This window comes from Salmo salar, chromosome ssa28 (assembly GCF_905237065.1).
Source record: "Salmo salar chromosome ssa28, Ssal_v3.1, whole genome shotgun sequence".
Lineage (NCBI taxonomy): Eukaryota > Metazoa > Chordata > Actinopteri > Salmoniformes > Salmonidae > Salmo > Salmo salar.
Window position 1 is genome coordinate 38,574,381 of NC_059469.1, and position 15,585 is coordinate 38,589,965.

The 15,585-nt window shown below is 43.5% G+C and overlaps 1 protein-coding gene across 1 annotated transcript in view; it reads right to left on the reverse strand.

The window, feature by feature from the left end:
- The window catches only part of LOC106589972 (protein piccolo-like), a 154,118-nt gene that overhangs the window by 18,730 nt on the left and 119,803 nt on the right, over positions 1 to 15,585 (reverse strand). Inside the window, 3 exon segments of the mRNA XM_045710124.1 lie at positions 11,927 to 12,067; positions 12,593 to 12,776; positions 13,089 to 13,195. Of these exon segments, the coding sequence (XP_045566080.1) occupies positions 11,927 to 12,067; positions 12,593 to 12,776; positions 13,089 to 13,195 (432 nt within the window).

Genomic DNA, 15,585 nt, shown 5'->3' on the forward strand with positions numbered 1-15,585 from the left:
CCTAACCGTAACCCCTACCCTAAACTTAACCTTAACGTTAACCATAACCTTTACCTAAACCTAACCGTAACCCCTACCCTAAACTTAACCTTAACGTTAACCATAACCTTTACCTAAACCTAACCGTAACCCCTACCCTAAACTTAACCTTAACGTTAACCATAACCTTTACCTAAACCTAACCGTAACCCCTACCCTAACCTTTGCCTAACCCTAACCCCTACCCTACCCTAAACTTAACCTTAACGTTAACCATAACCTTTACCTAAACCTAACCGTAACCCCTACCCTAAACTTAACCTTAACGTTAACCATAACCTTTACCTAAACCTAACCCTAACCCCCTACCTAACCTTAACCCCTCCCTAACCTTTGCTTAACCTACTAACCCTTTACCTAAACCTAACCGTAACCCCTACCCTAAACTTAACCTTAACGTTAACCATAACCTTTACCTAAACCTTACTTTAGCTGTTTGAAATGTGAACTTCAATGGGGTTACATCAGAGTTATACGTCCCAAGGATCCCTCTTAGATTTTTCCCTGCAATGATGCCCCTGGAGATTTGAGCAGCTGGTAGCAACATAAGCAGTCGTCAATCCCAGAGCTGTGGCCCTGTGATTGGCTGAAGCTGCAACAGCTTGGCCGTGATTGGGTCCAGGCAGGGGAAAGAGGTGGTATTGCTGGGGGAGGGATAGGAATAGGTTAGCAGATAGGGTTGTGGTGGTCAGCCGGTAATTGACTGTTAATTAACATCAACACATTTAGAATCTCCTAGCTTCCACACACAGCCTACAAGCCACTGATGAAGACCTTTGGAACATCTACATTATAAAAAGTAGAATAAATCCATGTAATATATCCTACACCTTCACAATAAATCCCTTATTTATTTTAGACAGGTCTAAAGAAGCATGATATTACAAAAATTTGTCTATTTCATTTACATTTTAGTCATTTAGCAGACGCTCTTATCCAGAGCGACCTACAGTAGTGAATGCATACATTTCATACATTCTTTTTTTTTGGTACTGGCCTCCCCGTGGGAATCGAACCCACAACCCTGGCGTTGCACACACCATGCTCTACCAACTGAGCCACAGGGAAGGACATGAAAGCATACTCTGAGTTGTCCTTATGTTAGGTCTTGATCTGGTTCTATGCCATATGGCTGTGGGCTACACTAGTTCATTTAGCAGGTCCTGATCTGGCTGTGGGGCTACACTAGTTCATTTAGCAGGTCCTGATGTGGCTGTGGGGCTACACTAGTTCATTTAGCAGGTCCTGATGTGGCTGTGGGCTACACTAGTTCATTTAGCAGGTCCTGATGTGGCTGTGGGCTACACTAGTTCATTTAGCAGGTCCTGATGTGGCTGTGGGCTACACTAGTTCATTTAGCAGGTCCTGATGTGGCTGTGGACTACACTAGTTCATTTAGCAGGTCCTGATGTGGCTGTGGGCTACACTAGTTCATTTAGCAGGTCCTGATGTGGCTGTGGGCTACACTAGTTCATTTAGCAGGTCCTGATGTGGCTGTGGGCTACACTAGTTCATTTAGCAGGTCCTGATGTGGCTGTGGGCTACACTAGTTCATTTAGCAGGTCCTGATGTGGCTGTGGGCGACACTAGTTCATTTAGCAGGTCCTGATGTGGCTGTGGGCTACACTAGTTCATTTAGCAGGTCCTGATGTGGCTGTGGGCGACACTAGTTCATTTAGCAGGTCCTGATGTGGCTGTGGGCTACACTAGTTCATTTAGCAGGTCCTGATGTGGCTGTGGGCTACACTAGTTCATTTAGCAGGTCCTGATGTGGCTGTGGGCTACACTAGTTCATTTAGCAGGCAAGATTAGCTTAGAATTCCGTGGCATTATTTTATAGTATGAAGAATACAATTGAACAAAGCTGAATAAAACAGAAAGGATATTTTCTCCAAAAGATTTGAGAGAGTGCTATTCTGTGTTGAGCATTTAACAAAGAAAAAGTTATTTAAGTAACTTTAGTTGTGATACGAACGTCGAACTATATGTTTAGAGGTCTAATACATTGTAAGGCTGCATGATGAAACTCTAATGATGATTTGAATAAAGTTGCATGAAAGGCATGAGCTCTGTTCTGTTTTTTTGCGCAGGCTGTACACACTTCATCAGTCTCTCATTCACAATTTGACAAGCACTTGATAATGCCTCGAATTTCCCAGTAGTATCCCTTTAGTGTGGCCGCAATGCCTTCTAAAAAAATAATCCATGCCTTTTGTGGCCAGTGGCCGTTGTGCCCTTGGGCTGAATATAATAATTATAATTCCCTCTCAGATATCCTGGCTCTCAGATATCTCACTTCTTATTAGCCAATGCCCGTTAAGTAAATCGGGTCTTTCTCACAGGCTACAAGTGAAGACAGACACATTTGGGATGCAACTGCACGTGTCCTTATCGAATTCCAAGGCGCATATTGAAAATGTTGGAAGAACTGTCAACATTTACTCTTTCAGTCAGCCAACAAGATGAGTAGGCCTAACGAACTGGAAAAGCACTAGCCTATGTCAATCTACTATCCCCCATAGTACCAAAGTCGACCTATTCTATAGGTCAACTCGTCCTTCTGTGCGAGAAATAAATATTCCAAACACACGCCTGGGAACGTTGTGGGATGCGATAGATTACAAATTAATACAGCCAATAAAATCAAAAAAACCTTTAAAATCAATGAGGCTGATGCAACAGATGAGACCATTTAGCTTAAAATGTTGATAAACAATAAGGCAATTTTTTAAACATTATAAACTCAGCAATGCGCACACGGCTGTAGGCTATAAGCACGAATGTTCCACAATGCAATCAATTAGCGTGTTAACAGCATTCTTAAAAAGTGACCGCAAATGCGATTTATGCATGTAAGGCTTTTATTATAAAGCTGAATTTTTTTTGGGGTGGTGAAAATTATCTTTGCCGAATTTGAAACTCGCGCACTTTGTATGTACGCCAGTTAGACTCTACATCCCTTGTAAAGTGGATTCATGTGTTCATTTTATGAAGAAGTTAGTTGCGATACAAACCTTATCGAAAAATATATAGACCTATGGGCTAGGTTACATGAGGTGTGAGACTATGATGTGAAAAAGTCGCAACAAAAAAAAGGAATGCGCTGTTTCTTGTCTTACTGCACACAAGCTGGGAATCATTCACAAGTGATAGGACAATATTGTCACCCATTAGACTATTCTTGTTTTAATCTTGTCTTGACATGTACTAAATAATATATGTGTGAAATTTGTTTTGATTTAAAATGGACTATTATCATGCACCTGTATCGAAACAGGTAGAGGGGGGGGAAATACATGTCATCTATGCACTTAAATAGTGAATGGAGGAGGCTTTTCTGGTGGTTCAGAACACATACTGCTCCAAAAAATAAAGGGAACACTTAAACAACACATCCTACATCTGAATGAAAGAAATAATCTTATTAAATACTTTTTTCTTTACATAGTTGAATGTGCTGACAACAAAATCACACAAAAATAATCAATGGAAATCCAATTTATCAACCCATGGAGGTCTGTGGACGTCGGGCCCTCATACCACCCTCATGGAGTCTGTTTCTGACCGTTTGAGCAGACACATGCACATTTGTGGCCTGCTGGAGGTCATTTTGCAGGGCTCTGGCAGTGCTTCTCCTGCTCCTCCTTGCACAAAGGCGGAGGCAGCGGTCCAGCTGCTTGGTTGTTGCCCTCCTACGGCCAACTCCACGTCTCCTGATGTACTGGCCTGTCTCCTGGTAGCGCCTCCATGCTTGGGACACTACGCTGACAGACACAGCAAACCGTCTTGCCACAGCTCGCATTGATGTGCCATCCTGGATGAGCTGCACTACCTGAGCCACTTGTGTGGGTTGTAGACTCCGTCTCATGCTACCACTAGAGTGAAAGCACCGCCAGCATTCAAAAGTGACCAAAACATCAGCCAGGAAGCATAGGAACTGAGAAGTGGTCTGTGGTCCCCACCTGCAGAACCACTCCTTTATTGGGGGTGTCTTGCTAATTGCCTATAATTTCCACCTGTTGTCTATTCCATTTGCACAACAGCATGTGAAATTTATTGTCAATCAGTGTTGCTCCCTAAGTGGACAGAAGTGTGATTGACTTGGAGTTACATTGTGTTGTTTAAGTGTTCCCTTTATTTTTTGAGCAGTAGGAGCTTCTAGTATGAACCCCCTTTACAAGACCCTCAATTCGTCGGGCCTAGCCTATAGAAAGCTGATGGGATCCTCTTCTTTTTAATAGAGGCCATCAAAAATGATTTTTTTCTCACGCAATTACATAGCCTATAGAAATGTTGCGCAACATGGGCTCTCATGAAGTGTTTGATTCGATTTTTGGTTACAGATGCGTTGATGGGCCTCCCGAGTGGCACCTCGGTCTAAGGCACTGCATCTCAGTGCTAGAGGCGTCACTACAGACCCTGGTTCGATTCCAGGCTGTATCACAACCGGGCCGTTATTGGGAGTCTCATAGGGTGGCTGCAGAATTGGTCCAGCGTCATCCGGGTTAGGATTTGGCCGGAGTAAACCGTCATTATAAATAAGAATTTGTTCTTAACTGACTTGCCTAGTTAAATAAAGGTAAAAAATTATACATGTTTTTTCATCATAACTCATGTTACTGCTCACATCACAATGTGAGAGGAAGTTGATCATATTTTTATTAGGCGTAAACGATCCCGTGAAAACACTTCCTTTCCTTTTCTAACATGGAACCAGTTTTAAAGTATTAAATCCAACTTCCTTAAGTAGTGTATGTCTCCACTGCCCACAGGTTAGGGTATCTGACAGGGTTTACCATAGAACACACGTTCCGTAGTGATTGGCCTCTACGGCAAAGCATCTGCAGGTCATCAGAAAACCAACAAAAATCCAACATGACCATAATTGTAATAAAGAAACGACAACTCTAGTCACCTGAAATTTCTGAACATAGAATCCAACCCAGAATCTGATTACGACATGACTAACTATTAACTTTATTGACCCCCCCCCCAACCCCACAAACAGCCTTGAATGGTTTAATCCTCCCTATGGGGGATAAGAGGATGAGTTGATTGAATTGGGGCCTCATGGGGGTGTAGGGGATTTACAGCCCCACTAATATAGTAGTCCCATAGAGAGGTGTTGGGTCTACCTGTCCGTTTTATTGCTTCTTTAAATCAGTACAACAGTTTTCAGCTGTTCTAACATAATTGCAAAAGGGTTTTCTAATGATCAATTAGCCTTTTTAAAGTGATGAACTTGGATTAGCTAACACAACGTGCCATTGGAACACAGGAGTGATGGTTGCTGATAATGGGCCTCTGTACACCTATGTAGATATTCCATGAAAAATCTGCCGTTTCCAGCTACAATAGTCATTTAAAACATTAACAATGTCTACACTGTATTTCTGATCAATTTGATGTTATTTTAATGGACCAAAAATTTACTTTTCTTTCAAAAACAAGGACATTTCTAAGTGACCCCAAACTTTTGAACGGTAGTATAGGGATCTGGTCTAAAGTAGTGCACTATACAGGGCTCTGGTCTAAAGTAGTGCACTATACAGGGCCCTGGTCTAAAGTAGTGCACTATATAGGGCCCTGGTCTATAGTAGTGCACTATACAGGGCCCTGGTCTAAAGTAGTGCACTATACAGGGCTCTGGTCTAAAGTAGTGCACTATATAGGGCCCTGGTCTATAGTAGTGCACTATACAGGGCTCTGGTCTAAAGTAGTGCACTATACAGGGCTCTGGTAGGTCTTTATCTCAGTCCTAGTCATTATGACATAAAGCGTTGTTCTGCCAGGTAAGATACTTTACATACAGGAAAACTGTTTTATCCTCCATCTCCCTCCCTCCCTCGCTCTACCCCCCCCCTCCCTCCCTCCCTCCCTCCCTCCCTCCCTCCCTCCCTCCCTCCCTCCCTCCCTCTCTACCTCCCTTACCTCCCTACCTCCCTACCTCTACCTCCCTCTACCTCCCTCCCTCCCCCCCTCTACCCCCTCCCTCTCCCTCCCTCCCTCCCTCCCCCCTCCCTCCCTCCCCTCCCTCCCTCCCTCCCTCCCTCTAGCCGTGACGAGGGGGCGGCAGTAGGGTAACTGGGCAGTAGGGGAACAGTGAGGAGGGGGGTAACTGGGCAGTAGGGGAACAGTGAGGAGGGGGTAACTGGGCAGTAGGGTACTTGGGCAGTAGGGGAACAGTGAGGAGGGGGTAACTGGGCAGTAGGGTACTTGGGCAGTAGGGGAACAGTGAGGAGGGGGTAACTGGGCAGTAGGGGAACAGTTACGAGGGGGTAACTGGGCAGTAGGGGAACAGTGAGGAGGGGGTAACTGGGCAGTAGGGGAACAGTTACGAGGGGGGTAACTGGGCAGTAGGGGAACAGTGAGGAGGGGGTAACTGGGCAGTAGGGACTGGGCAGTAGAGGAACAGTGACGAGGGGGTAACGGGGCAGTAGGGGAACAGGGCAGTGGGGGAACAGTGATGAGGGGGTAACGGGGCAGTAGGGGAACAGTTAGGAGGGGGTAACTGGGCAGTAGGGGAACAGTGAGGAGGGGGGTAACGGGGACAGTAGGGGGTAACTGGGCAGTAGGGGAACAGTGAGGAGGGGGGTAACAGGGCAGTAGGGGAACAGTGAAGGGGGTAACAGGGCAGTAGGGGAACAGTGAGGAGGGGGGTAACAGGGCAGTAGGGGAACAGTGAGGAGGGGGGGTAACGGGGCAGTAGGGGAACAGTGAGGAGGGGGGTAACAGGGCAGTAGGGGAACAGTGAGGAGGGGGTAACGGGGCAGTAGGGGAACAGTGAGGAGGGGGGTACGGGCAGTAGGGGAACTGGGCAGTAGGGGAACATTGAGGAGGGGGTAACGGGGCAGTAGGGGAACAGTGACGAGGGGGTAACGGGGCAGTAGGGGAACAGGGCAGTAGGGGAACAGTGAGGAGGGGGTAGCGGGGCAGTAGGGGAACAGTTACGAGGGGGTAACGGGGCAGTAGGGGAACAGTGAGGAGGGGTGACATTTCTCCTCTTACTTTGGGTGAACTGAAGAGATTCCACCTGCGAGGGCTGGGCTTCTTGAGGAGGGACTGTGAAGTGAGGGTGGTGAAACATCAGACAGATTGAGACAGAGACGAGATGGGAGAATAGAGGAGGAGGAAGAACAGTGGGGAAGAGACATGGGAATAGGCAGATGTCTTCTAAAGCCTCCAACAGCTCCTTAAGGATAGGGGGCAGAATTGACAATTTCGGAAAAAATATGTGCCCATATTAAAGTGCCTCCTACTCAAACTCAGAAGCTAGGATATGCCTATTATTAGTAGATTTGGATAGAAAACACTCTGAAGTTTCTAAAACCGTTTGAATGGTGTCTGTGAGTATAACAGAACTCATATGGCAAGCAAAAACCTGAGAGAAATCCTACCAGGAAGTGGAAATCTGGATGCATGGGCTCTCTTCAAGTCGTTTCCTATTGAATAGACAGTGACGTAGTAATAATGTTGCACTTCCTACGGCTTCCACTAGATGTCGACAGTCTTTACAAAGTTGTTTGAAGCTTCTACGATGAACAGAGCCCGAATGACAAGGAGGGGAATTTGTTGAGGCAGGGGGTGACATCACTTCTTGGGGCGCGTTCACGAGGGAGGATCCTCCCGTTCCAAAACCTTTTTCAAGACACAGGAACCGTCCGGTTGAAATATTACTGAATCTTCACGTTCTGAAGGCCCTAAAGATTGATGTTTTACAACGTTTGACATGTTTGAACGAACGTAAATACAACTTTTTTTTTACTTTTCGTCGCGACATCGTCCGCGCGCTTCCTACACTTGGAGTAGCTTACTGGACGCGCGAACAACAAGGAGTTATTTGGACATAAATTATGGACTTTATCAAACAAAACAACATTTGTTGAGGACCTGGAATTCTTGGAAGTGCCTTCTGATGAAGATGATCAAAGGTAAGTGAATATTTATAATGCTATTTATGATTTTAGATGACTCCAAGATGGCGGCTATCTGTATAGCCTAGTGTATTTTTCTGAGCTCAGTACTCAGATTATTGCAAAGTGTGCTTTCCTCGTGAAGCTTTTTTGAAATCTTTCATAGTGTTTGCATAAAGGAGATGTTCATCTATAATTCTTTGAATGCCAGTTTAATTTTGTATCAATGTTTATGACAAGTATTTTTGTAAATTGTGGCGCTGATCCACCGGCAGTATTTGAGGGAAAATATTTTCTGAACGTCACGCGCCGATGTAAAATGCTGTTTTTATATATAAATATGAACTTTATCGAACAAAAAATGCATGTATTGTGTAACATGATGTCCTAGGAGTGTCATCTGATGATGATTGTCAAAGGTTAGTGCTGCATTTAGCTGTGTTTTGGGTATTTGTGAGGCATGCTAGTTGCTAGGAAAATGGCTGTGTGGTTGTTTTTGTCGATGTACTCTCCTAACATAATCTAATGTTTTTGCTTTTGCTGTAAAGCCTTTTTGAAATCGGACAACGTGGTTCGATTCAGGAGAAGTGTATCTATAAAATGGTGTAAAATAGTCCTATGTTTGAGAAACAGAAATGGTTAGCTTTGGTTTTGAATATGGCGCTCTGATTTTTTTGCTGGATGTTGATCCCGGTTACGGGATCCCACGCAGCAAGGGGTTTTAAGAAACTCTTTGAAGAGGTCGGGTTTCAGGTCCTTTCGGGAAGACTCTGCTGTCCTAGCTTCAGGGGGGAAGATGGACAGGGACTCTGCTGTCCTAGCTTCAGGGGGGAAGATGGACAGGGACTCTGCTGTCCTAGCTTCAGGGGGAAGATGGACAGGGACTCTGCTGTCCTAGCTTCAGGGGGAAGATGGACAGGGTCTCTGCTGTCCTAGCTTAAGAGGGAAGCTGTTTTCACCATTGAGGTGCAAGGACAGAGAAGAGCTTGGACTGAGCTGAGAGGAAACTGACTTCCCATATGGGTGGCACGTCCAAGAGACCAGAGGTGGACCGTAGATTACTTTCAGGGTGATGAACCATCTAAAATCAAGTTGTGAAATCGTGCACCTTGTCCAAACCTTAAACCAGGCATCAATTAACCTTTTTTGCGAACATTCAACCTGAAATGAGGTTAAGTGTTGACACTTGAGGAAACCTACCCAGCGGACCTCACATTCAGCACATCTGGTGTGACCCTGTGGTGTTCATCAATGTTGTTGTTGTTATTTACCAGGAAAAACAACAGTATATCATCATAATGATGACTCCCATTTGATTCAGGAATGACTACAGATCGATGAGTAGGTTTGCAAAATCCCAATTACTTTTCCCCAAATTCCCCAAGTTTTCCAGAAATCAGTGTTGGAAGAGTCCTGGATTAAAGATAGAATAAGCAGGTGGAAATCCAGATTATTTTCAAACAGAATTCCTGGAAAACCTGGGAATTTTGGTGAAAGTTACCGGAATTGTGCAACCCTAGGAATGAGTATAAAGTGAAGTTATCAGATGGTGACCGACCCAGATGAAGTAAACGCTACCTCAATTCACCTTAGTGTTTATCGAAGCTTTTCCTGATCAGGCCAACAGGCAACATGCATGAATGGGTTTGATACAAAGCCAAGGAGAGAGAAAAGGCCCAGCGCTCTATTTCCGCTGATTGGTTCAGGAAAGCTGGTGATTGGAATTCAGCGGTTTGGGGTCAAGGGTCACAGGTCAGGGGCTAGAGGCCGTGTTAGAGATGTTACATGGGGAAAATACAGGGAGAGGCAGCAGCTGGAGTTGTTATTGTTGTGTAACGGCCATGGGTTCACACACACAACGGTGTGACTAAAGGGTGGGGGGGGCAGGCTGAGACACGATCATGCTGTTCACACACACACACACACACACACACACACACACACACACACACACACACACACACACACACACACACACACACACACACACACACACACACACACACACACACACACACACACGTAGGTGAGCAGGTACAGGTGCAGGCTGATTCAGCTCAGTACCTGGGGGGTGACAGTGGAGAGGGAGGGGCTGTCTGAGAGGTGTTTGGCTACCTGCAGAGCCTCTATCCTCAGAGCAGCTAGAACCAGTTCCTCCTGAGACGCGGGGGGGGGGGGGCCGGAGGGAGGAGGAGGGGGAGGCGTGGGAGGGTGTGGCCGGAGGGAGGAGGAGGGGGAGGAGGAGGGAGGGTGTGGCCGGAGGGAGGAGGAAGGGGAGGAGACATAAAGAGAACCAGAAGTTGAGGCTACTTACTTCCCACCTGCAGTCACACCCCCCCACACTCACTGATCAACAAACAGTCACCCACACATACAGTAGTCAACACTTAACAGGCTAACATATTGTAGATAAAGGAAGCTGAATGAAAGTAATGGAGTAGCTAACGTAAAGGAAACTGACTAAACAACAGAGGGAAAATAAAGAGAGACAGTGAGGACACACGCTCATCCTCAAACACCAATAGTACAACCATGATAAATCAATAATATATATCAATAATATAACCACGATAAATCAATAATATAAATCAATAATATAACCATGATAAATCAATAATATAAATCAATAATATAAATCAATCATATAAATCAATAATATAACCATGATAAATCAATAATATAAATCAATAATATAAATCAATAATATAAATCAATCATATAAATCAATCATATAAATCAATAATATAACCATGATAAATCAATAATATAAATCAATAATATAACCACGATAAATCAATAATATAAATCAATAATATAAATCAATAATATAACCATGATAAATCAATAATATAAATCAATAATATAAATCAATAATATAACCACGATAAATCAATAATATAAATCAATAATATAAATCAATAATATAACCATGATAAATCAGTAATATAAATCAATCATATAAATCAATCATATAAATCAATAATATAACCATGATAAATCAATAATATAAATCAATAATATAAATCAATAATATAAATCAATCATATAAATCAATAATATAAATCAATAATATAAATCAATCATATAAATCAATAATATAAATCAATCATATAAATCAATCATATAAATCAATAACATAAATCAATAATATAAACATGATAAATCAATAATATAAATCAATAATATAAATCAATAATATAAATCAATCATATAAATCAATCATATAAATCAATAATATAAATCAATCATATAAATCAATCATATAAATCAATAATATAACCATGATAAATCAATCATATAAATCAATAATATAAACATGATAAATCAATAATATAAATCAATCATATAAATCAATAATATAAATCAATAATATAACCATGATAAATCAATAATATAAATCAATAATATAAATCAATAATATAGCCATGATAAATCAATATTCATATAAATCAATAATATAAATCAATACATATAAATCAATAATATAAATCAATCATATAAATCAATCATATAAATCAATAACATAAATCAATAATATAAACATGATAAATCAATAATATAAATCAATAATATAAATCAATAATATAAATCAATCATATAAATCAATCATATAAATCAATCATATAAATCAATAATATAAATCAATCATATAAATCAATCATATAAATCAATAATATAAATCAATAATATAACCATGATAAATCAATCATATAAATCAATAATATAAACATGATAAATCAATAATATAAATCAATCATATAAATCAATAATATAAATCAATAATATAAATCAATAATATAACCATGATAAATCAATAATATAAATCAATCATATAAATCAATCATATAAATCAATAATATAAATCAATAATATAAATCAATAATATAGCCATGATAAATCAATAATACGTTAGAGAGGGTCCAAAGGGAAGCAGGTTGGCACGCGAGGGAGGACTCTAACTCTAATCAACACACCTGCAGTTTGAGGGCAAAGGCAGTGGGGTTGGTCTCTGCCAGGTCAGCTTCCAGGTTCACCAGGGGGTCAGGGCACTCAGACAGCCTGGTTAAGTGGGGTGCGTCTGGGGCTGGGACCTCCATAGGGCCCTGGGTGGGTAGCTACAGTACAGGGGGTGGCAGCAGGGAGGCGGAAGGGGTTGAGGAGCGGGGTGAGGAGCGGGGTGAGGAGCGGGGTGAGGAGCGGGGTGAGGAGCGGGGTGAGGAGCGGGGTGAGGAGCGTGTCAGCAGAAGGTTGGGAGTGGCTGAGTTGCTGGCTGGTAGGTAGTTTACGGTAGTTACCTTATGGAAGTTAATAACTTATCGCCAAGGCTTTGAAAGTTTAACCTGGGTAACATCTACACTGTAGGCCACACTGTATTTAGGGTTGGCACTGTCGCCCTCTACTGTATACATGACAATAACACGGACAGAGTTGAGAGGTCACGGCATAGCGAACTGGGAAAGAAAATGTGTCGTAACATTGTATTCTGAGATGAGCCTGACGCAAAGAGGATGGAGATGGAAGACGATGAGAAACATACAGTCATTACATCAGATGTATTGATATATTATATATATAATCTATATATTTTTTTTTTTCAAACTTATTGATTGACAACCAGAGAGTTCAATATTGTGACTCACCACTCCATGATCCCTGTCTGTGCTCTGTGTCCGGCTGAGTGACTGGCTCTCTCTCTTCCTGGTCTTCTCCTTCTCTCCAGCGGGCCCCTCCGGACCGGGCCGAGACCCCTCCGGACCGGGCCGAGAGCCCAACACCGGGGTCTTCATCTGGGCTGTGATCTGGGCCTCTATCTCCTCAAAACTCCTAGAGAGAGAAGGAAGGAGGGATGGATGTTGAGGAGGACAGACAGGATCTCTGTGTGGTAGAAGCATTGAAATAGTGACTAGAAGAGGACAGTAACTGAAATGTTGTTCAGCTTTCACCCTTTTAAATCTGAATGAGATTTACAACGAATTACTAATGACTTTAAAATGCAGTGCTCATGTTGATTTATTGTGTGTGTGTGTGTGTGTGTGTGTGTGTGTGTGTGTGTGTGTGTGTGTGTGTGTGTGTGTGTGTGTGTGTGTGTGTGTGTGTGTGTGTGTGTGTGTGTGTGTGTGTCCCAGTGTGTTGTACCCTGTGCAGGGAGAGTTGGGTTCTGATCTGTGGTCAGGCTTGGTCAGGCTGTCTGTCACAGAGTCCAGCTTCAAGTAGAGAGCAGAAGGTTTCTTCACAGACAGAGGCTGGAGCCAGAGAGTGTGAGAGAGGGCAGGAGTGTGTGAGAAAGAGAGTGTGTGTTTGTGTGAGTGAGAGAGAGAGAGTGAGAGTGTGAGAGATAGAGTAGGGGAGAGAGAGAGAGTAGGAGAGAGCAGGAGAGTGTGAGAGAGGGCAGGAGTGTGTGAGAAAGCGAGTATGTGTTTGTGTGAGTGAGAGAGAGAGAGAGAGAGTGAGAGTGTGAGAGATTGAGTAGGGGAGAGAGAGAGAGTAGGAGAGAGCAGGAGAGTGTGAGAGAGGGCAGGAGAGTGTGAGAAAGAGAGTGTGTGTTTGTGAGTGAGAGAGAGTGAGTGAGCGTGTGAGAGATGGAGTAGGGGAGAGAGAGAGAGTAGGAGAGAGCAGGAGAGTGTGAGAGAGGGCAGGAGAGTGTGAGAAAGAGAGTGTGTGTTTGTGTGAGTGAGAGAGATAGAGTAGGGGAGAGAGAGAGAGAGAGAGAGAGTAGGAGAGAGCAGGAGAGGACAATTTAATACAATTATACCCAACCAAATCATGACAAAACAAAAAGACATTTACTTGACACATTGGAATTTTTTTTACAGAAATCAGAGCAAACTAGAACGCTATTTAACAGAGTACACAGTGGCAAAATACCTGGCCACTGTGGTAAAATACCTGGCCACTGTGGTAAAATACCTGACCACTGTGGTAAAATACCTGGCCACTGTGGTAAAATACCTGACCACTGTGGCAAAATACCTGGCCACTGTGGTAAAATACCTGACCACTGTGGTAAAATACCTGACCACTGTGGTAAAATACCTGGCCACTGTGGTACAATACCTGGCCACTGTGGTAAAATACCTGACCACTATGGTAAAATACCTGGCCACTGTGGTAAAATACGTACCTGACCACTGTGGTAAAATACCTGGCCACTGTGGTAAAATACCTGACCACTGTGGTAAAATACCTGACCACTGTGGTAAAATACCTGGCCACTGTGGTAAAATACCTGGCCACTGTGGTAAAATACCTGGCCACTGTGGTAAAATACGTACCTGACCACTGTGGTAAAATACCTGGCCACTGTGGTAAAATACCTGACCACTGTGGTAAAATACCTGACCACTGTGGCAGAATACATGACCACTGTGGTAAAATACCTGACCACTGTGGCAGAATACCTGACCACTGTGGCAGAATACCTGACCACTGTGACTGACCTAAACTTAAGGAAAGCTTTGACTGTGTATAGACTCAGTGAGCATAGCGTTGCGATTGAGAAAGACCGCCGTAGGCAGACCTGGCTCTCAAGAGAAGACAGGCCATGTGAAACACTGCCCACAAAATGAGGTGGAAACTGAGCTGCACTTCCTAACCTCCTGCCCAATGTATGACCATATTAGAGAGACACATTTCCCTCAGATTACACAGATCCACAAAGAATTTGAAAACAAACCCGATTTTAATAAAGCCCCAACATTGAATTTTGAGAGAGAGAGAGAGAGAGAGAGAGAGAGAGAGAGAGAGAGAGAGAGAGGGGGAGAGGGAGAGAGAGAGAGAGAGAGAGAGAGAGGGAGTGAGAGAGAGAGAGAGAGAGAGAGAGAGAGAGAGAGAGAGAGAGAGAGAGAGAGGGAGAGAGAGAGAGAGAGAGAGGGAGAGAGAAGAGACAGTCCGCCTCAAGGACAGTCCGCCTCAAGGACAGTCCGTCTCAATCGTTATGTCAGGTAAACATATAGACATACTGTAAGTAACCAGTATCGAATCTTCATAGATCACTTCAGAATATGAGCTAGTTTCACTTCTATATCCCTACCCCTTCCTATCTGACTGACAGCACAGACCTTCCTATCAGGCTGTAGATAGATATTCCCCCGGTGAAGAGGAACCTTCCAGACTGTGGATAGATATTCCCCTGGTGAAGAGGAACCTTCCTATCAGACTGTGGATAGATATTCCCCCGGTGACGTGGAACCATCCTATCAGGCTGTGGATAGATACTCCCCTGGTGAAGAGGAACCTTCCAGGCTGTAGATAGATATTCCCCCGGTGAAGAGGAACCTTCCTATCAGGCTGTGGATAGATATTCCCCTGGTGAAGAGGAACCTTCCTATCAGACTGTGGATAGATATTCCCCTGGTGAAGAGGAACCTCCTATCAGGCTGTGGATAGATATTCCCCCGGTGAAGAGGAACCTTCCTATCAGGCTGTGGATAGATATTCCCCCGGTGAAGAGGAACCTTCCTATCAGGCTGTGGATAGATATTCCCCCGGTGAAGAGGAACCTTCCTATCAGGCTGTGGATAGATATTCCCCTGGTGAAGAGGAACCTTCCTATCAGGCTGTGGATAGATATTCCCCCGGTGAAGAGGAACCTATCAGGCTGTGGATAGATATTCCCCCGGTGAAGAGGAACCTT